General features: G+C 38.5%; 3 protein-coding genes across 3 annotated transcripts; 1 reads left to right on the top strand and 2 right to left on the bottom strand.

Moving 5' to 3' along the window:
• Positions 1-791: 791 nt before the first annotated feature.
• On the bottom strand, positions 792-3633 carry LOC122279909 (MDIS1-interacting receptor like kinase 2-like). Its single transcript, XM_043090814.1, has 2 exons — positions 1346-3633; positions 792-1245 (listed from the first exon to the last, which is right to left on the bottom strand). The coding sequence occupies exons 1-2, from the start codon at positions 2310-2312 to the stop codon at positions 905-907; spliced, it is 1308 nt and encodes a 435-aa protein (XP_042946748.1). The 5' UTR covers positions 2313-3633; the 3' UTR covers positions 792-904.
• Positions 3634-9619: 5986 nt separating this feature from the next.
• Positions 9620-11294, bottom strand: LOC122279872 (LRR receptor-like serine/threonine-protein kinase ERECTA). Its single transcript, XM_043090759.1, has one exon. It carries the CDS (start codon positions 11120-11122, stop codon positions 9758-9760), a length of 1365 nt encoding a protein of 454 aa, XP_042946693.1. The 5' UTR covers positions 11123-11294; the 3' UTR covers positions 9620-9757.
• Positions 11295-15746: 4452 nt separating this feature from the next.
• LOC122279503 lies at positions 15747-16055 on the top strand. Its single transcript, XM_043090187.1, has one exon. The coding sequence runs from the start codon at positions 15747-15749 to the stop codon at positions 16053-16055; it is 309 nt and encodes a 102-aa protein (XP_042946121.1).
• Positions 16056-21855: the final 5800 nt, after the last annotated feature.

The following is a 21855-nucleotide window of genomic DNA, read 5'->3' on the forward strand; positions in this document are numbered from 1 at the left end:
ACTTAATTATATATTATTAATATATATATAGTTTACCTTATTTAATATATTTATTATGTTTCCCAAGTGTGTTTAGGATAATTATGTATTATGTAATATAACATTAATGTTATATATCAATTTTCTAATTGTTACATAGATTATAGCCTATTGATATAGTAATAAATGAATGAGTGAATAGACATTCACTTGAAACAATTACCAAATTAACTATAATTGATTAACTATAATTTGTATATGTAATGTACATCATAACATAAAATTATTTGGTTGAATGGTTAAATAGTTAGAATTTTTTGTAAAATTTTAAGTTTTTTATATTAATCAATTAGAATTTAAAAGGGAAAAGAAAAACCAAATTTGAGCTGGAGCTACTTGAGTTGCTACTTGAGTTCAAGCTGAATCAAGTAACTCAAGCTCGAATTCGAACAACGTTAATGATTAACGAGTTGAGTTCAAACAAGCATATTGAATTGAGTTTAAACCAATAAACATGTTAATTGAGATCGAGTATTCTTATTTGAATTCGGCTCACTTTCATTTACAAGCCCAGCACCATTCAATTTGGCTACAAGGTTACAGTTCGACACATAGAAAAAGTCTTCTATGTCCAAATATTTGGTCATTTCAGCTTTGGCAGCAAGCACAAGTTGTTGGGCGGATCTCTTTCTTTTCCCCTTTTTTTAATCTTTTCGATTGAACACTTGAGAAGCACACAACTTTCACTTAAAAATGACACTAAAAAAGATTGGGCTGAGATAGTAAAATCGATTGAAATTACATTTCTTGGTAGGAAAATCAACACTCCCAAAAAAGATGCTATTAAAAAAAGAAAATATTGAACCAACACACTAAATATAATTAGCAAGTCTTCTTAAACAAGACTTTCTTGGTGCAACTTCATTCAAAAAGATGGCTCTAGCTGGAGACTACAGATTGGGGCTTGGGCCGCTGCTAATATTTTAGAAATCATGAGCATAGTCGGCCTAGATTCTGGAAGGTGATTTAAGCATTCAGTAGCAATCTCTGCAACCCTTATGAGCTCAGCCTCAACTTGGGGTGTTGGAAGTGGAAGGCGTTGGTCCAACACATCTTTCAGTTGAATACCCATCTCAATTGATGGATCAGATGACTCAACTGAGGAGATGAAATCACCCGGATACTTTCCCATTATCACTTCTAATGCCAACATGCCAAAGCTATATACATCACACTTTTCGGTTATCTTCATTGTATAAGCAAGTTCTGCAAAGAAAAAAAATAAAAATAAAAAAAGAACAAACTTGAACTCTTTCGCACTACTTCAATGTTAATCTTAGAACAAAAGGATAACGAAATAAATTACCTGGTGCTATATAACCGAATGTGCCTGCAAGGGAAGTCCAATTAGATGAATCTAGCTCTAGAATTTTAGCAGTGCCAAAATCTGAAACATGGGCCTCGTACTGAGAATCCAACAAGATGTTACTTTTGATATCTCGATGAATTATTGGTGGTGAGCAATCATGATGCATGTAAGACAAGGCATACGCCACACCTTTGACAATATTCAACCTCTTACTCCACTCCAATTCTTTAGCTTCTTCTTCATTCTTCAAGATTCTCGTCAAACTACCCATTTCCAAATATTCATGAACCAAAAATGAATGTCGAGCATGCGAACAGAAGCCATGAAGTTTAATGATATTTCGATGTCGTACTTCTGTTAATGCCTTTATCTCATTTAAGAATGCATTTTGGGATCTTTTCTCATCGTCAAGTAATTGGTGGAGTTTCTTCACAGCTACCATATCACGCGATGATAATTTTGCTTTGTATGTTCTTCCAGATGATCCTTCCCCAATGCAATATATGTCATTGAACGCTTCAGTTGCTCTCATGATCTCTTCATACATTTTTCTACCATCGAAAGTGCTTGACACAAAAAGAGATCCTCCTTCATGCTTGTCGCTTTGTTCTAATTGGGGATATCGATCTTTCTTTCTTCTTTGCAAAATTAGAAGAACTAAGAAGAAAACAAATAAACCCAAAAGTGATCCCAAAACAGGAGAAATGATTATGAACACAGCTTTGTGGCCTTTTTTTGATAAATGTTTGCAAGGGGGCAACCCTTTAACGTTACTGCACAATCCCTTATTACCTTGCAAGGCTTCCAAGGGAGCATCTAAAAATGCTTTGCTGTTGGGAATGAGGCCACGTAACTCATTGTAGGATACATCTACATACGACAAACCACGCATTTCTTCAAAGGTAGTCGGAATAACCCCAGAAAGATGATTGTGAGAGAGATTGAGCACCTCCAAGCTTTGCATTTTGCTACTTTCTGATGGTATCTCTCCAGTTAAAGAGTTATAGCTTAAATCTAGTTTGGAGATATGCAATAAGCTATAAGTGAGATAGGAAGTTCTTCACTGAAATTGTTATGGCTTAAATTCAAGTGGTATAATTTTGAGAAGTTGTTCCCAAAATTACGTGGTAGTGACTTGCACAATTGGTTCGAGGATATGTCTAGAAATTCGAGATTGGTCAATGACTCGAATTCGACAGGTATAGCACCAAAGATATGATTTCCATTCAACCACAACTTCTCTAGAGAAGTCAACTTTCTGAGTTCCTTTGGAATTTGCCCAACTATATGATTTAAAGAAAGATCAAGCAAATTTAGTTGAAACCAGTTTCCAATCTCAAGTGGTATGCTACCACTGCTGTTGTTCCCACTCATTTTCAGAGTCTCTAGTTTTAGACATTGCCCCCAATTACTTGAGATCTTTCCATAAAAGTTATTGTGGCTTAGATCTATGATGGTCAGGTTTGGATAGGCACCAAAGACTTGAGATATATCTCCAGTGAGTTGGTTTCCATTCAAGAAGACTCTCTTTAAGCTCGTGCAATTTTTTAGGCTTTGCGGAACTTGACCTCTGAAACCATTGTTGAATATTGAAAAATTCTAAAGTAAACCACCATGACAAATACTTTCTGGCAAGGAGCCAGTAAATTGATTTCCGTTAAGGTACAAACTTACCATGTTCTTGGAACCTCCGATTCCTTGTGGAATGGGACCAGAAAGTCAATTATTACGAACAAAAAATTTTTGTAAATTACTCAAATTAGCAAACGAATGTGGAATAGGACCTTGAAGATGGTTTTCGGCAAGGCTAAGAACTGTTAGAGAATTTAGGTGGCCTATTTCTTCAGGAATGGAGCCAGAAAGTTTATTTTCCCAAATACACAAAAGGGTCAGATGTCTCAAATTTCGTAAAGAAATTGGGATGTGACCTTCTAAACAATTTTCGGAAAGATCAAGCCTGGTTAGAGAACTTAGGCGGCCTATTTCTTCAGGAATGGAGCCAGAAAGTCTATTTTTCCAAAGAAATAGAATGGTAAGATGTCTCAAATTTCCTAAAGAAGCTAGGATGTGACCTTCTAAATGATTTTCGGAAAGATCAAGCTCGGTTAGAGAACTTAGGTGACCTATTTCTTCAGGAATAAATCCATTTAACTGGTTTTCACCAAAATAGAGGCAGTTTAGATTTGTTAGAAGCCCAATTTCAGGTGGGATTTTTCCCAACAATAGGTTAACGGAAAAATCAAGATAAATGAGTTTAGACAGGTAGCTAATTTGACACGGAATGTTCCCAAATAAAGTGTTTACAGAGAGATCAAGATACTCGAGATTTGGAAAAGAAAAAAAAAAAAAAGAAAATCCATGAAGTGTACCTTGTAAGCCAGAGCTAGTAAGGTTCATTCTGACAACACTTCCAGCAGGATTGCAAGAAATATCAAACCAAGTACAAAGATCCATTCTGTAGTTTAAATTTGCAGAAGCATTGGGAAGAGAAGTCCATAAACGTAGGCGAGATTGAGTTTGGTTTGAAAGGGTATTTTTCCATTTGAGAAGAGCAATAACTTCTTCAGCAGAAGCCGAATCAGCATTTGATGATAAAACCACATGATGAACAAACAGGAACAAAGAGAGTAGGGTGCATAGTTTCTTGAAGGTTGATGTTGCCATTCTTACGTCATTTGGGGTTTATTAGTTAATAGCATTATTTATAACCACCACATGCACTTTGCCTAACTCTTTCCTTTTTATTCTATTTTCTATAGGACTTTATGCAACTGAATCAAACTTGAAATGTCTTTTGGATTCTCATGTTAGGTTAGGATCTCCCTCGTTATAAGCAAGGACCTTTATTTACGTATGTATTACTCCCTCTTCCGTGTGTACCAGTTCTACACTTCTACTTTCCTAACACCAGTCAAGCTTTGTCTTTATTTTGTCGGTCATCGTAATCTTCGCCCAATTTCTTTTGGTTAAATGATATTAGGGGGTGATCTTTCGGTGCACTTAAACAAATATTGATATTTATATGCTAATGTTATCTGATCCTAGATTCCTAATTGATAAGACCGGCTATAAAATATTCTCTGAAAGCAATTAACAATGTAATAGCAAATTGACTTGCTTAATCCTACTTGAGGTCGTCTATTAGTAAAAAAATAATTATATATATAATCATTTTTATATATTTTTTAATACATAATTAATCATATCAATTAAAATATTGTATGAAAGAATATATAAAAATAACTACACATAAAATTTTTATTTAAATAAAAAAAAGTAACATATAAAATAACTGACAAGGGAAAGCTGTTAATGGTGCAGGGACTAACACCTTTTTTTATTTTTTTTAAATTTCCTTTTTCCTCTCTTACCATCAGTCTGGCTCGGAAAAAGGTGGATTGAAAATGAGGTATGAATCAATGTTTTGAATACCGTACTGGATGGCGTACCGGTCAAGACACTGGAACGAAATATTTCGATACCGGTACTGTTTCGTGTACTGTCTCGGGATAGTCGATATATAAATAAATTATATATATAAATATATATATAAATTATATTTCAAAATAATAATCTATATATGAATAAATTATACATGAATACATATGTATATATAAATTATAAATAGTCTAATATGAATTGGGGTAAAAAAATAAGATTATAACTTAAAAAAATGAAAAAAAAAAACATGAAGGCCGAAATACCGAAATACCGGCCGGTACAGGCCTGTATGCAGGCCGAAATACAGGCCGGTACGGTCGATATTTCAGCCGGTACGAAACATGTACCTTACCTGTACCGGCCTGGTGACCAGTACGGAATGTACCGACCGGTACGGTACGGTACCAAAAACACTGGTATGAATGCAAAACTTCCAACAGTGTGATGTGGGGTTTTCGGAAAGTTTAAAAAGAAGGTGTATATATAGGAAAAATATAATTATAAATATAATTATGTATTAATCTGTGTATTAATGTGATGTGATTGGTCAAAAAGTAAATTTTATTAAAAATAATATTAATTTAAATTTTAAGTATGAATAAATCAATATTAGTATACAGATTAGTGTACGACTGTGTTTATATATAGCAAAACTTATATATATAAAAGATGTAATGAAAAAGATGGGGTCGGAAGTCGTGCCGTGGGAGCTGGGATGCGTAAACTCAGTAAAGGTATCCTTTAAGCATTCTTATATTTTTATTTTAATGCTTTAATTTCGTTTTTTTTCATATTAAATTGAGAGAGAGAGAGAGAGAGGGAGAAAAAAAAGAAAACATCACCATTTGAGAATGCCCTTGTTTTTTTTTTTTTTTTTTCAGGGAACAGCACAACCACCGTTCAATTTGAAGTTGGCAGCCCGGCACAAAGAAAAGCTTCCTGAGTCCTCGATCCAAAAACTTCGCCATTTATTTTTGGGTTTCGCGGCAAGCACAAGCTGTTGGGCGGATCTCTTTTTTTTTCAATTTTTTCTTTTTTTTATCTTTTCAAAGGAACACAATTTTTTTTTAACATTTTTCGATTGAACACTTGAGTTGAAAGGTAGACAACATTTCACTTAAAAACCCACTCCAAAAGATTAGGTTGAGATACTAAATTAGAGTAAAATTACATTTTTTGGTAGGAAAAATGACACTCCGAATTTGCATTTAATTAGGAGATTTGTCGATCCCTACAATTAAACGTGATACCTTTCCATTTTTTTCAATTTTCTTTCAAAAAAGTGAAAAGTTGATGTTTACTAATGTCATCATAATAAATAATAAATAAAAGTTAGAGGGTAATATAGTATATAAAATTTTCTTTGATAATACGGTTAATACAGCTTAAGGATAAAATTAAATGGTAAGAAATTCATATATTATTTCCTTTTTCTGTTAATTCGTAATTAATGGGAGATCACGGCCTCAGTTTCACCTTGCACTGTCAAAGAGTTAATAAAGACTTTTGATGAAAGAGTACTTTTGCTATTTACGAAAGGAGTTGTTTTTCCCTCAAATACATGGAAGAGTTTTGCTATATATAACTAGCTGGTATTCATATATAACACACCATTTATAGTAGAAGTCATTATAATTTTAAAAAAATTAAAATATCAATAATTTTTTAACATATTCAGTGGTGTACTGAGTATCTAAAAAATAAAATTTATAAATAGATTTTTTTCTGGCTATGAAATATATTCTAGGACAAGTATAACTGGGCATTAATGCATTAATTAATGAACATTTCTTATTTACAACGCCAATTAGAGAAACCAAAAGGATTATGGTAATTTCTTCTCTAATCATGTAGGGATTTATTGTTGACTAAATTGCTCCTTTGTTTAATCCCACACCGGTGAGAAATAATGAAGGAGCAAATTTTTAAGGTTATAAATAAGAGGCTTAACCTCTTAGTTTAAGTGCACCAGTTGAAAACTTATCTAGTTACTTTTGACTTTAATTAAATTTCTCTATTAACCTTTTGTAAAAGGTGAAGAGGTGTAAAGTTAAAGTTTTACTAGTGGGGTAACTTTGTAGGTGTGGTGACGAGAAAAATTGTGTGATTGTAATAATTTTTTCTATAGTGAATTTTCTTCTTTGGGTCTGTGGTTTTTCTCCTGTTTTGGAGTTTCCACGTAAATTTCTTGTATTGTTATTATTTCTCAATTTTTCTTGTTATTCTTGCAAATGGTAGATCTTAGGGGGGGTGAATTTGGGAGGTCCAAATTTCCAACAATTGGTATCAAAGCCACTAGGTTCTTTTTGTGGAGTGGAGTTTTGGTGTGGTAGTGTTGATACATACAGTCTAAGGAGGTTCTGTCTAGGAGATTGAAAATTTCAAGTGTGTCCATTGTGACCCTCCAATCTTTCCTGGGAACTGATTTAGTGAGGTACTATTCATTTCTACAATAAATTCATCAAAGTAATGTCAAGAAGTAGGATTTCAAATCTTTTCAAATTTGAGGTGAAGAAATTTGATGGGAGAATCAATTTTGACTTGTGGCAAGTACAAGTCAAGAATGTCTTGATTCAATCAGGATTACATAAGACGTTGAAGGGCAGACCAATACCTGAAGTCAACACTAGTACTAGTGTGACTGGTGAAATGAGCAGATCTAAAATGAGCGATGAAGATTGGGAGAATCTGGATTTGAGAATAGTAAGTGCGATACGTATGTGCCTGGCCAAAAATGTTTTTGCAAATGTGCATAGAATATCTACGGCAAAAGAACTTTTGGAAAAACTTGAAAAGTTGTATCAGATGAAGGGAGTCTCAAATCGTGTGTACCTGAAGGAGCAGTTTCATACATTGCGGATGAGTGAAGGTACAACTATTTCAAATCATTTAAGCGTTCTCAATGTCATTGTTGTTGAGCTAGATGCTATTGGAGTTAAAATTGATGATGAGGATCAAGCCTTAAGACTCATCTGGTCTCTTCCACCTTCCTATGAGCACATGAAACCTATTTTGATACATGGGAAGGAGAAAATAATTTTTTCAGAGGTTATCAGTAAAATCTTTTCTGAAGAGGGAAGACTAAATAGTGGAAGTAATATTCCACTTGAGAACTTAGTGATGGTAGCAGTTAGAAATGGGAAGATGAAGAACTCCATGAAAAAGAAAGTAGTCTGCTAGGAGTGTGGACAATCTGGGCACGTCAAGAAAAATTGTCTAAGAGTTAGAGCAGGTTCGGCAAGTGGCTCCAAGTCAGTAAATGGAGATATTGGAAATAATGATAATGTTATCATGTCTCTCTCCATGGAAGATTTTGATATTTAAAAAGAGACATGTACATCCTCATGACATGCTGCTAATTTTCAAAATTGTCGTGATAGAGGATGTGTTAATGTTAGCGGATCCACAAGTTTGCACACAGGCATTAGTTTGGTATTGATGTAGGGTGCGATAGAAATTCATATCGATGACTGATGAACTTCCAAGAAAGTCAAACGTGGAAGTTATATCATAATTTTTAGCAAGATTGTTTTCGACATGGGCCGAAGTGAAATGCTTGGAATTGGTTTATTCTGAGTGTGTATGCTTTTATGGTGAAGCATGATAGCGGAAACTATGAAGATCTTCATCGAAGTGGAGCTTGGCTATAGGACCAGTCAAAGTCGCAAGGTGGAAATTGTTGACTAAATTGCTCCTTTGTTTAGTCCCACACCGGTGGGAAATAATGAAGGAGCAAATTTTTAAGGTTATAAATAAGAGGCTTAGCCTCTTAGTTTAAATGCACCAGTTGAAAGCTTATCTAATAACTTTTGACTTTAGTTAAATTCATCTATTAACCTTTTGTAAAAGGGGAAGATATATAAAGTTAAAGTTTTACTAGTAAGGTAGATTTGTGGATATGGTGAGAAAAAAAATTGTGTGATTGTAACAATTTTTCACATAGTGAATTTTTTTCTCTGGGTATGGTGGTTTTTCTCTTGTTTTGGAATTTCCACGTAAATTTATTGTATTGTTATTATTTCTCTATTTTTCTTGTTATTCCTGCAAATGATAGATCTTAGGGAGGTGAATTGGGGAGGTCCAAATTCCCAACATTTATTTCCATTGTGTTGCTTCAATATCGATCCCGTATACCTGCTTGAATTTCCTGGTCATGGTCATTTTGGAGTATCCATTGAGTTAGTTCATTTTTACTTACAATGCTGAACATTTTCATGCTACATCGACCCTCTGATCATCTCCTTCCCGTCTCCTTTTTCTTTTCTCGCCCTGAACATTTTCTATGCATGCCCTGGACCTGATTATGCGTATGATCTTCTTGGTGAAGAAGATGAAGGGAGTCGTCCTCTCTGCAGAGGTAAGGAATTATATATGCAACGAGCAAGCACCACTATCTGTCGCTCACGCTCACTTCCTATTTGTCATATTGACAACACTAGTGTTAATTGGATTTGCCTCGTATGATTTGCTTCGTTTCATGATGTTGTCAGAAATAATTCCTGTTGATCATTAGCAGTACTGTTTTTAGTAATAAGTAGTGGTATTAGGCATAGTAATTTCCTTGATTTTGGATTGCCTGACTGTTCTTTGCTCCCAGAAAACTCATCAATGTATTAGCGTTTGCTTGCTGTGTTGAAGGGAATGTAAGATTTAAACATCGGAAATTAATCAGCCACATACCAAAACCTCATTGAAAAATTCTATTTGTAGTCATTTTGCATCACTCTTTTTTAATACAAAATAATTAATTTAACCAATAATATCAATGGAGTATACAAAACTTACTGTACTTAACATAACTCAACCTCATTTATGAAAGGATGTAAAAAAGATTCCTGCTTGGTTTCCACATTCACAAGGATTTTATTTTAATTGTTGGAACTGAAACAAGCTTTCCTGCTTCTCCCTCATGATGCTCCCATACGATTTCGATCTGACGATTTCCCGTGTGTGCTTCCGTGCATTACTCTACCTAATGCATTCTGAAGCAGGCCTTTGCCCTCCACGGCATAATTTTATGTGCACTGGACACTTTAGGCAGTTATTTGCGAGGCTGCCCGTGATCCTTTTCGAGTGAGTGATGAACTCTGTTGGAAGATCTCCTGACAGAAAGTTGTTATCCAAGTACAGGATTCTCCATGATTGCTCTATTTTGTTTCCAAATTCTCTTGGTATGGGCCCAGCAAACTCATTACGTGATAGATTAATCGCGGTTAAGTTCTGAATCGTGGTCAAATTGACAGGCAGAAGACCATGAAGATTGTTATTTTCTGCATCAAGAAAGTGAAGTTGTCTCTCTTCCATGGAAAAGTTGGCCGCCTCTATTGCATTGAACTGGTTGTTTGAAACGTTAAGGTAAACCAGCCTAGGAAATGAAAGAATTTCCTTGCCAATGATACCTGAAAGGAGGTTGTGGCTTAGATCTAGCCGACTAAGGTTGCTGAGCATATTAACCGGAGAAATGTGGCCTGTAAGTATATTATCGTTCAGAGACAGAGTTGTCAATCTGAGAGGAAAATATGGCAGATTTCCATAAAGCTGGTTGTAAGAAAGATCTAGAGTTTCTAGTTGCCATAATCCGGTAAGGTCCGGGATTGTGCCGGTGAGTGCGTTTCTTGCCATACGTAAGTAGCTGAGATTTCGTAGTCTAGAAATATTTGTTGGAATTGAGCCAGAAAGAGTGTTTCCCGACATGTCTAGATATTCCAGATTCTTGAGCAAAGTGATTTCTGTAGGAATGGTGCCGGCGAGGCAATTGTCGGCGAGAGATAGTTTGGTGAGTTTTGTAAGATTGGAGATGGATTCCGGTATGGTTCTTCTAAACTTGTTCTTGCTCAGATTAAGAATGGTGAGCTCGGTTAGGTTCCCGATCGATGGTGTCAAAAACCCATCATATCCAACATCATCGAGATCAATAGCTATGATCCTGCTGGGACTATGGTCGAGAGGAATACTACATAAGACTCCAAGGAAGTGTCGGCCTGTACTTCCGCAGGGATCCACCCTGAAATCCCAAGTATCAAGGAAAGAGTCCGAAGAGATAGACCTAGAATCAACGGAGTGCTTCACAGTTCGAAGGACTTCGATGTCGGAGTCTAGGGTTGAAGAATGAATAAGCATTGGAATGAAACTTAAAAATAATGTGGTGGCAACAATATAATGGAGACTAAGGAAGGAGATGAAATGCAGGATTAATGTAGCGGCGGCCATGAGTTCAGGGATTGTTGGTATGTCTGGTTTCTCAAAATGCTTCTTATAATTGGCCTTGAATCTCGGCGTGATGCATGGAATGGCCATTGGCTGCACAGAAATATTTGTTTCCAAGTAATTCATGTGCTCATGCCAAGATCATGACCATTGGGTTTGGGGTATTTTGCATTGGCATGTTTCTAAAATGCATCTTGCTTTGGTTTAGTTTTTAAGCAGTTCAGATTTCAACCTACCTTTCTTTTTTCAATCAATTTCGAGGGACAGAACATACAAGACAGATGAGCCATCTAAAAAGCATAAATTAACACCGAAACAAGAGCAACAAATTTCAGCAACAAACTTTCCAACGACACATGAATATACAATTAGACAGATGAATCATCAAAATTAATCAAAAGCTTGCATACCATGCACTATGCAGCCGAGAATATGATCTTCTTTAATTCAAATTATCTATAATTAGCCGTATGCCTAAAAAAACATTGTTTAGGATCACATGAGGAGCAGAAACAAGAGAAACAAAATCACACCAAAAAAGAATACTTGGGAAAATCAAAACGCACTTTTGGAAAATGGGTACTCCATTTTACACGCACTCTTTCATGTCAAAGTCTTCGCTACTGAAGTCTTCTCTGGTAGATATTAATTAGTGGCATTCGAAGTGCATATGATGCAGATGGCCTTTAAAGAAACGTTAACAAAGCTTAATTTAGGTATGATGACAAAAACCACTAAGCTGAGAACCACATAATAAATAAATGGTAGTGGTATTATCTTATCTTATATAAATTTGTTTGAGAAGGCAAGGGTAAACGTTTAAAGACTTCTTCTGTAAAGCATTTCTTAGGTTTGAATAAGGACTCAAACCCATCAAAAGAAAAAATTTAGTTGTAAGCGATTCTGCGCACCAATACGTGTATCCATTCAATGTGATTGGTCAGAAAATAAATTTTAGTAAAAATAATGACAATTTGAATTTTGAATATAAAGGCATCAGTATTGGTACGCAGATTCATTTGTACGTAACAAAACTCTCAAAATAATAATAATTAAAAAAATGATGGTGCTTTCCTTTTTGCTTTCAAGCCATTCTTTCTTTTATAACTAAATGATATGAGGAGATAATTAGAGATGACTTTCCTATCTAAATGTGGTCATATATAGTTGCTACCTACCGGTTTAGAATTGGACAAAAATGACCTAACCAAATTTAATAAATCTTTAGGCGGCTAATACCAATAATCTACAATGAATTCATATTCTAATTCCAACCCAGAACTTGGTATTAATGCTAAATCACGTGGGAGTAATCCAAAATCTAGTTCATAATCAATTTTGAAGAAGGAGATATCATATTAAGGCATGAAGGTGATCAATATGGAAAGCACATTTACGCTAGATTAGCCTTTGAAAAAGCAGTGGTTCTACCCAACACTACACCTAGAGGGGGGGTGAATAGGTGTAATCTAATTTTTATGGCCTTTTGAAAATTAGACAAACAAGCAGTTAATAAATGAATCAAATAACATAAATAATCAACACATGATTTTGATCACGGAGTGAAAACTCATTTGAAGAACATCTTCAAAATCTAAAACCACTCCGGGTGTAAGGCACCACCTCAAATCCACTATAGAAATTTTAGTTTGTTACAACCAATTTAGAGACACTCACAAAATTTTTGTAGTAGCTAAACTTGGCTTGCAACACCACGAGTGACCCACTCGATCTCTACACGCATGTAGTGTCGGAACTCTGACCTTCCTATAGCTTCCCACGAGAACCTCTCAATCTCTGCATCAACGGCAGCTCCGGACTCTTCCGGCCAACAAAAATGTCCAATTCAATGGACTCAAGTAAGAGTTGATTTTGAATGAGTTGTGGTGAAGAAATGTTTATCCAAGAGAGAATCAAACAAATGAGGGAGAGTTTGCTCTAAGAAGTTCTTGGAGGCCCTTAGGGTTTTTGCTCTGATTCTCCACCCATAGAACAGAAGTTAACCTGTTCTATTTATAGTTCCCATCAAATGAGGCGTTCAAAACCCTACATTGTAAGTGATCTGGAACATTGGCTCGAGCGAAGGTCGAGCGTCACAATCTGCCAAAGTTCGCTCGAGCGACCTGTCGAGCGAGTATCGAGTAGTCGACTCTGCCTGAGTTCCCTCGAGCTCGGTGTCGAGCGAGGGTCGAGCGACACACTCTGCCTGGGTTCACTCGAGCTCAGTGTCGAGCGAGGGTTGAGCGGTTGACTCTGCCTGAGTTCGCTCGAGCTGTATGTCGAGCGAAGGTCGAGCGGTTGAATCTGCTTGAGTTCGCTCGAGCTGTATGTCAAGCGAAGGTCGAGCGGTGCAATCTGTCCAAGTTCGCTCGAGCGCTCCGTCGAGCGAGGGTCGAGCGAAGTCGCCTTCTTTGACCAATCTTTAAGCCTTTCCGCAACAATACTTGTTACAACACTATTTTACACAGGTTTTCACAAGAATATGCCAATACGCTCATTTTTCCCTCAACAATCTCCCCATTTGGCATTTCTGTGACAAAACCTCTATCCTATACATATGACTTAATCCTAGCACACCCAACTAGATCCATATTCTTGAACATGTTGAAATATTTCTGCACACGCTTAGCAAACGGTTAAACATACCCATTCACATATGCACAAAAACATATTTGCAATTCTCAAATCATAATTCATGAACAGTCATGTCAAGTACAGGTTTTAGAAAAGAAATATTTCATTAAGCAACAAATCATAGATTGAGTTCAAGAAACATTAGTCAAACAACAGCAGCTAACAAGAGATATAATTTAACAGACATAACCAAAAACTGTTGTTCCCCCAAAAAAATGTTAGTACAAGTAACACTCCCCCTGAGTTAATACTACTGTACTATTCCCCCTCAACAATATCTCCCCCTTTTTGTCACAAGAGGCCAAGGGTCTCAATCATCACCATCGGCATCCTCATCATCCTCATTGAGCTGTCTCTCGATGTCGTTGAAGCGTTGAGTCACAAGTTGTTGCAGGTTATCAACTTTCACCTCAAGCCTGTCGAACCGGGCGTCAAGGCGAGCTAGATACTCAAGTACCTGCTGAAGACTGGGCTCCGACGAACCGAGGGCTGAGGAAGATGGCTGAGAACTGGATGGGGCCGAGGTAGACGGCTGAGAACTAAATGGTCGGAAGCTCGAAGGCTGAGATGAGGGAGCGGGAGGGTGCTCAACACGGAGAGGGTGTGTAGTTGTATGAGCACGACTCAGCTGGACCGTCCTACGACCAATAGGAGCCTTAAGTGCAATTCTAGGCTCCTGAGGATGGAAAGCAACAGATTGGGAGAGAGCTAGTCGGGTGATTAAACACGGTAAGGGCAAACCAGTCCGTGTTTTGGAGGACCGATACGCCTCAACAATAACCCGACACAAAAGACTTCCTAGATCAATGGAGACACCATTGATCAAGGCATACAGCAGAATGGCACGGTCAAGACCCACATCACTATTATGACCAGTAGGATCTAAGTTTGTAAGAACAATCCTACTGAGAATGAGGTGATCAGGGGTAAAACGAGCAGTTGAAATAGGGGTTGTCCCTTCCCAACTACTAGGTCGACCACAAAGACAACTAGCAATGACTTGTGGACTGGGAGGAGATGTCCGTGAGTAAGGAAACTCGGGACAGGACACACGAGGGGCATTTAGCAGAGTCGCTATCATGCACGGAGTTACTCGAAAAATAACGTTCCTGAGACTGACTTCAAACAAGTCATCAACAGACACGTCATGAATATTGGAGTAAAACTCCCTAACCAACCCCACAGAAGGAGTGGGATGACCAGTGGTCAATGCCTGCCACTAACGAGACTCAAAAATGCGGGGAATGATAGTCTCGGTAAGCTCACCTAAGGCCATTTCACGCTCGACTATGAGAGTACGATGCGAGAAGTTCTGAGAAAACAACTCCTGGGCTCAGGCACTATGGAAGTGAGCTTGAGTGGGTGCAGGGGGGTTTTGGCGAGGACGAACAGGTCGAGACATGGTTTCGGCTGTAGACAGAGTCAAAGATGTTAGACAAGGCTAAGGCAATGTAAAGACGTGATGAATGCATGCATGCTGACACAACAATGCCAACCGACAATGTCATCCACATAGATTTGAGCAATTATTATGTCTTCTCCAGCTTTTCTGATGAATAATGTCCTATCAACACTTCCTCTCAAAAATTTGTGGTTCTCCAAATAGGAAGTTAGTCTTTCATACCAAGCTCTGGGAGCCTGTTTTAGGCCATAAAGAGCTTTCTTCAGCCTGTAAACATGACTAGGATATTTTGGATCCTTGAAACCCTTTGGTTGTTCAACATATACTTCTTCTTGGAGAACTCCATTCAGAAAAGCACTCTTGACATCCATTTGATAGAGCTTGAAGCACATATGACAAGCGATGCTCAACAAAATTCGAATTGACTCAAGTCTGGCAACCGGAGCGAAAGTCTCATCGAAGTCTATACCCTCCATCTGGGCATACACTTGAGCAACCAGTCTTACTTTATTTTAGGGGTGCTACCCGCACCATACGGTGCGGGGTAGGCACCCCCCCGCCCCCAGCCCCCGCATGGGGCGGATGGGGAAAATCCCCCCCGTCCCCCGCCTCTGGTGTGCGGGGGCGGGGTACCCCGTCCCGCATGACGGGGTACGGGGTGGGGGGGCAGTCCGTCCGGCCCCCCGCAGTGGTGTGGGCCGCCCATCTCAGCCGATGAGATACGAGGACGAAGACGACGATTTTGAGTTCGCGTTTGTTTGCAGAGAGCCAGATTCGTCTCCCATCTCAGCCGATGAGATTTTCTGCAACGGCCAGATCAGACCCATCTACCCGATCTTCGACCAGAGCCTACTCGTTAACGATTCCCGTACAAGCACTGATTCTTCAAACACCTCGAAGCTTCGTCGTCTTCCTCTGAGAAGGCTCATGATAGAGGAGCGAGAACGAGAAGAAGCCCGCGAGCCCGCGAGCCATAACAGCCACCGTAGCCCACAGCCACGCCCTTGCGTCGAGAGGCCATAACAGCAACCAACGCCCACGCCACGGTTCTGCGACGCCGTCCTTCCACCAACGCCCACGCCACGGTTCTGCGACGCCGTCCTACGGGGAAATCAACGGCCTCTCCTTTGCTCGGGGCTTCCCAGCTTAAACTTATATATATATTATATATGATACGGGGCGGGGGAAAAACGGACCGGGGGGGGTCCGTCCCCGTCCCCCGCCCCCGCATGGGTTACAGCTTACGGGCCGGGGGGCCCCGCCCCGGCCCTGACGGTGCGGATGCCCCGCCCCGCACTATGCGGGGACGGGGCGAACGGGGCGGGGCAACGGGTAACGGGGCCCCGCTGCCCACCCCTACTTTATTTCGCACAATGATTCCATTCTCATCAGACTTATTCTTGAAAACCATTTTGTGCCTACCACATTGTGACTTTCTGGTCTTGGCACCAAATACCACACATTGTTCCTCACAAATTGATTTATTTCATCATGCATCGCATTTAACCAATTCTCGTCACTTAAAGCTTCTTCGACCCTTTTTGGCTCAATTTGTGAGATGTAACTTGAGTGAGCCAATTGATTTATCACTTTCCTTCTTAGTCTCATCCCTTCATCTATGTTTCCTATAATATTTTCTTGGGGATGATTCAACTTTACTCTTGAAGAAAGCTCCTTTTGGCTTCTTATCTTTTCATTTGATGCGGACTCCAAGTTTTCCCTTACTACATCACCATCTTCTCTTTCAGTTCCACTTGGTAAGTGAGATGGCTCATCTTTATTCAATTTCTCTTCAGGAGCATCATTCACTACCACATTTATGGATTCTATTACAGTTTTGGTGTGCATATTGTAGCATCTATACGCACGACTGTTTCTAGAGTATCCAAGAAAAATCCCTTCATCACTTTTGGGGTCAAATTTAGCTAAGTTTTTCCTGTCTCTCAAAATGTAGCATTGGCTTCCAAACACCTTGAAGTACTTCACATTTGGTTTCTTTCCTTTCCACAGTTCATATGGTGTTTTGGAAGTGTTTGGTCTCGGATAAACTTTATTCACAATATGACATGCTGTGTTCACAGCTTCTCCCCAGAAATGGGTAGGAACATTCTTACTGCGTATCATGACTCGAGCCATTTCTTGAATCACCTTATTCTTTCTTTCGACCACTCCATTTTGCTGTGGAGTGATAGGGGGAGAAAATTCTTGACTGATACCCTCTTCATTATAGAAACTCTCAAGATTTGAATTGTCAAATTCTCTTCCATGATCGCTCCTAATTCTGACTATTACCTTTCCTTGCTCATTTTGAAGCTTCTTGCACAAGATTTTAATCACATTAGGAGCTTCAGCTTTCTCTCTCAGAAATTCTACCCATGAATATCTGGTGAAGTCATCCACCATTACCAGTATGTATCTCTTTCCTCCCAGGCTTTCAGTTCTAGAGGGTCCCATAAGATCTATGTGCAATAACTCCAAAGGTTGTTCAGTTAGGATAGCCGTAGTTTTCTTGTGAGCTGTTCTGACTTGTTTTCCCAATTGACATGACCCACACACAGGAGTCTCCACTTTACCTAACTCAGGCAACCCTATCACTATATCTTTCTTGGCAATCTTGGACAGATTTTTATGATTCACATGTCCAAGTCTTTGGTGCCACAGGTCTGTTGCCTCACTCTTAGCACTGTTGCAACTACATTGAAAATTATGAGTGATGCCATAACAATTGTCAGATGTCCTCGTTCCCTACATCATGCAGTTTCCATCATTATCTGAAACAATGCATTTTTCTCTTGAAAAGTGAACCTCAGCACCATTGTCACACATTTGACTTATGCTAAGGAGATTTGCTTTTAATCCATCAACAAACAGTACTTCCCTCAAGACGGGTAGTCCAGGTATATCAATTTCACATTTTCTAGTTATATCAGCTTTTCCACCATCTCTAAAAGTTACTGTTCCACACTTGTATTCATTAACAGTTTTAAACAAACTTCTATCACCTAACATGTGGCGTGAGCATCCGCTATCAAGGTACTACACATATGTGTCTCTAGTCTTTAGAGCAATGTGTGCCACATGACATGTGTTTCTTTCTCCAGTTCTGACCCACGTCTTTCTAACTTTTGGAGAACCACCCTTTTTGGTAGTTGACAGTTGGTCTAACTTGACATTCAGCATCTCATTCTGCCTAGTTAAGGCCATGACTTGACTCCAAAGATTCAGATGTCCTCTTCTTGGTTGTCTGTCTCCATTTTTCATGTGATTCTTCCTAAGCTCATAGCAATTTGGTCGGATGTGGCCAGCCCTACCACAATTATGACACACATAGTTTTCTTTGCTATCTCTTTGTCTCCTGAATGAAGAGGTATACTTAGGAGCAGTCATGAGACTTTTACCCATGTTTGGAGGGTGCATACTTTTGCTTTGAGAGGGTGCTTGTTCATACGCGATGTATCTTTTCAGCTTAAAATACTCCGTTACAACATGACATGTTTTACCACAGTAATGACAAATGGGTCTTGCATTTCTAGTTTTTGATTTCACATGAGACAGAACACCCATTTGGACATGAGATGATTTCTTGCCCTTGTCAGATGGGTTAGTCTTTCCATTGACTGCTGATTCACAAACAAACACAGTCTTTTTCTCTTTTTTGTGGGAGACCTTTGAGGTGGTTGCAGTTTCAGAGTTTACTGCATCATATCCTAGTCCACTCTTGTCACTAGGGGACTTTCCAAAACTTAGGATTTCATCCAACTTTTGTTTCCCGCTGGAGAAGGATTTCAGCTTTTCTTTCAGCAAGGTTATTTCACTTTCATGAGTTTTTAACTCATCTTCCAGAAACACCTTCTTCATTTTAAACTGATCAGCTAGAACAATGGCCTCAGTTAATTTGCCTTGAAACTCTTCATTTTCTCTTTTAATGAAGTCTATCTCTTCAATGTGCACTTTGTTGAGTTTCCTTAATTTAACACATTCCTTGTATAACTTCTCATAAACTTCTTGCAGCTCATCTTCATATTCAGATTCATTTCCAGATTTGCTCTTATCATCCGACACATTTTCACTGTGTTGACTCTTACTATCTACCGAGATAGTGAATGCCATGTAATTCAGATTTCTTTTTGGGGAAGAGTTCCCTGATGAATCACTTGACTCTGATTCACTCTCACTTAGGGATGCAATTTTTGCTCTTTCTTTTGCCTTTTTGTAGTTTGGACATTCCAGGCGAATGTGTCCAAAACCATGGCATTCATGACACTGCACACTGGACTGAACCTTATCTCTATTTGTTCTAGTGTGCTTCTCAGAGTTTCAATCCTTGTTCCCTGAACTTGAGCCTCTGTTGTATCTTTCAAACTTTTTCTTCTCTAGGCTCTGATTCTTTTTATTTCTAGCCACAAACATTTTCTTGAATTTCTTAGCATAAAATGCTATTTCTTTGTCACTCATAGCCAAATCATCGAATGACTCATCTGACTCATCTCTAACAGTATTGAGTGCTATGGACTTATGCTTCTTGTCCATTGGAAGAGTATGTTCATATGTTTGGAGGGAGCCCACCAATTCTTCAATTCTCATAGTATCCACATCTTTGCTTTCCTCAATAGCCGTAACCTTAGAACGAAATCTCTCAGGAAGAGATCTGAGAACTTTTCTCACAACTCTATTTTCAGGAATTTTATCCCCTAAATTAAAGCGAGAGTTGACGATATCATTTAGTTTGGCATAGAAAGCATCAAATGTTTCATCATCCTTCATTCTCAACTCTTCAAAACTAGTAGTCAACATTTGAAGCTTAGAATTCTTTACAGCCTTGGTACCTTCATGGGTAATCTCAAGAATATCCCAAACTTCCTTGCAATTTTGACACATTGATATCCGTTTGAATTCTTCCTGGGATACAGCCATAAAGATTGCATTAAGCCCTTTGCTATTCCAACCGCACTCACTTATTTCATCTCTAGAGTAATTTTCAACACTTTTGGGAGTTCAAACTCCATCAACAAGAACCTCTGGTTCTGTCCAACCATTTGTTATGGAAACCCATACTCGTTCATCTACAGATTTCAAGAATGCTCTCATTCTCACTTTTCAATAAGCATAGTTATTTCCATCAAAATATGGTGGAGATGTGAGTGATTGAGACCTATCCATTTAAACCACTACAGCAGATCACACTCAGGAACTAAATCCTAGCGGAGTGAACCCACTCTGATACCAATTGAAAAAGCAGTGGTTCTACCCAACACTACACCTAGAGGGGGGTGAATAGGTGTAATCTAATTTTTATGGCCTTTTGAAAATTAGACAAACAAGCAATTAATAAATGAATCAAATAACATAAATAATCAACACATGATTTTGATCATGGAGTGGAAACTCATTTGAAGAATATCTTCAAAATCTAAAACCACTCCGGGTGTAAGGCACCACCTCAAATCCACTATAGAAATTTTAGTTTGTTACAACCAATTTAGAGACACTCACAAAACCTTTGTAGTAGCTAAACTTGGCTTGCAACACCACGAGTGACCCACTCGATCTCTACACGCATGTAGTGTCGAAACTCCGACCTTCCTATAGCTTCCCACGAGAACCTCTCGATCTCTGCATCAACGGCAGTTCCGGACTCTTCCGGCCAACAAAAATGCCCACTTTAATGGACTCAAGTAAGAGTTGATTTTGAATGAATTGTGGTGGAGAAATGTTTATCCAAGAGAGAATCAAACAAATGAGGGAGAGTTTGCTCTAAGAAGTTCTTGGAGACCCTTAGGGTTTTTGTTCTGATTCTCCACCCATAGAACAGAAGTTAACATGTTCTATTTATAGTTCCCATCAAATGAGGCGTTCAAAACCCTACATTGTAAGTGATCTGGAACATTGGCTCGAGCGAAGTGTCGAGCGAAGGTCGAGCGCCACAATCTGCCAAAGTTCGCTCGAGCGACCTGTCGAGCGAGTATCGAGCGGTCGACTCTGCCTGAGTTCGCTCAAGCGAGGGTCGAGCGACACACTCTGCCTGGATTCGTTCGAGCTCACTGTCGAGCGAGGGTTGAGCGATTGACTCTGCCTGAGTTCGCTCGAGCTGTATGTCGAGCGAAGGTCGAGCGGTTGAATCTTCCTGAGTTCGCTCGAGCTGTATGTCGAGCGAAGGTCGAGCGGTGCAATCTGCCCAAGTTCGCTCGAGCGCTCCGTCGAGCGAGGGTCGAGCAAAGTCGCCTTCTTTGACCAATCTTCAAGCCTTTCCGCAACAACACTTGTTACAACACTATTTTACACAGGTTTTCACAAGAATATGCCAATACACTCATTTTTCCCTCAACAGCCTTGAATATATTATTCATGAGTTTAAATTTGCTATACTATAATTAGCTGCATGCCCAGTAAACATTGGATAGGATCCCCAGAAATAGCAGCTAGCTATGCATGCTTTGGAATGATGCTTGGATGTAGAAAATGAATAAATAAATAAAATGTTATAATGTTATACACTATACCCTTATTACACTTTCGTCTCATTATGTAAGATATAGCATATTTATTATTATTGAATGATTTTTATTATCTAATAGTAGTAAATATATCACATATTAAACTGTAGAATAAAAGTGAGATGATAACAGCTCGCTCAGTTTGTTAGTTTAAAAATAGAAAGATTTATTTATTTTTTGAAAAATGCTACTCTCACGGACGGTTGGCTGGTTTTCGATTGGATTCCAAAAAAAAAAATTATTTAGTAATTAAGGAATTGTTTTTAATGATATTGTAAATTTTTTTTAAAAATGTTTAAGAATATAAAAAATAATTAAAAAAAATAAAA

This window comes from Carya illinoinensis, chromosome 10 (genome assembly GCF_018687715.1).
Source record: "Carya illinoinensis cultivar Pawnee chromosome 10, C.illinoinensisPawnee_v1, whole genome shotgun sequence".
NCBI classification, from domain to species: domain Eukaryota; kingdom Viridiplantae; phylum Streptophyta; class Magnoliopsida; order Fagales; family Juglandaceae; genus Carya; species Carya illinoinensis.

Bases quoted from the DNA above. Each gene is read 5' to 3' on its own strand.
- LOC122279503 (XM_043090187.1), top strand. From the start codon at position 15,747: ATGAGATACGAGGACGAAGACGACGATTTTGAGTTCGCGTTTGTTTGC.
- LOC122279872 (XM_043090759.1), bottom strand. From the start codon at position 11,122: ATGAATTACTTGGAAACAAATATTTCTGTGCAGCCAATGGCCATTCCA.
- LOC122279909 (XM_043090814.1), bottom strand. From the start codon at position 2,312: ATGCAAAGCTTGGAGGTGCTCAATCTCTCTCACAATCATCTTTCTGGG. The intron at 1,246-1,345 runs GTAATTTATTTC...TTTTCTTTGCAG, and splicing joins ATTCGGTTATATAGCACCAG to AACTTGCTTATACAATGAAG.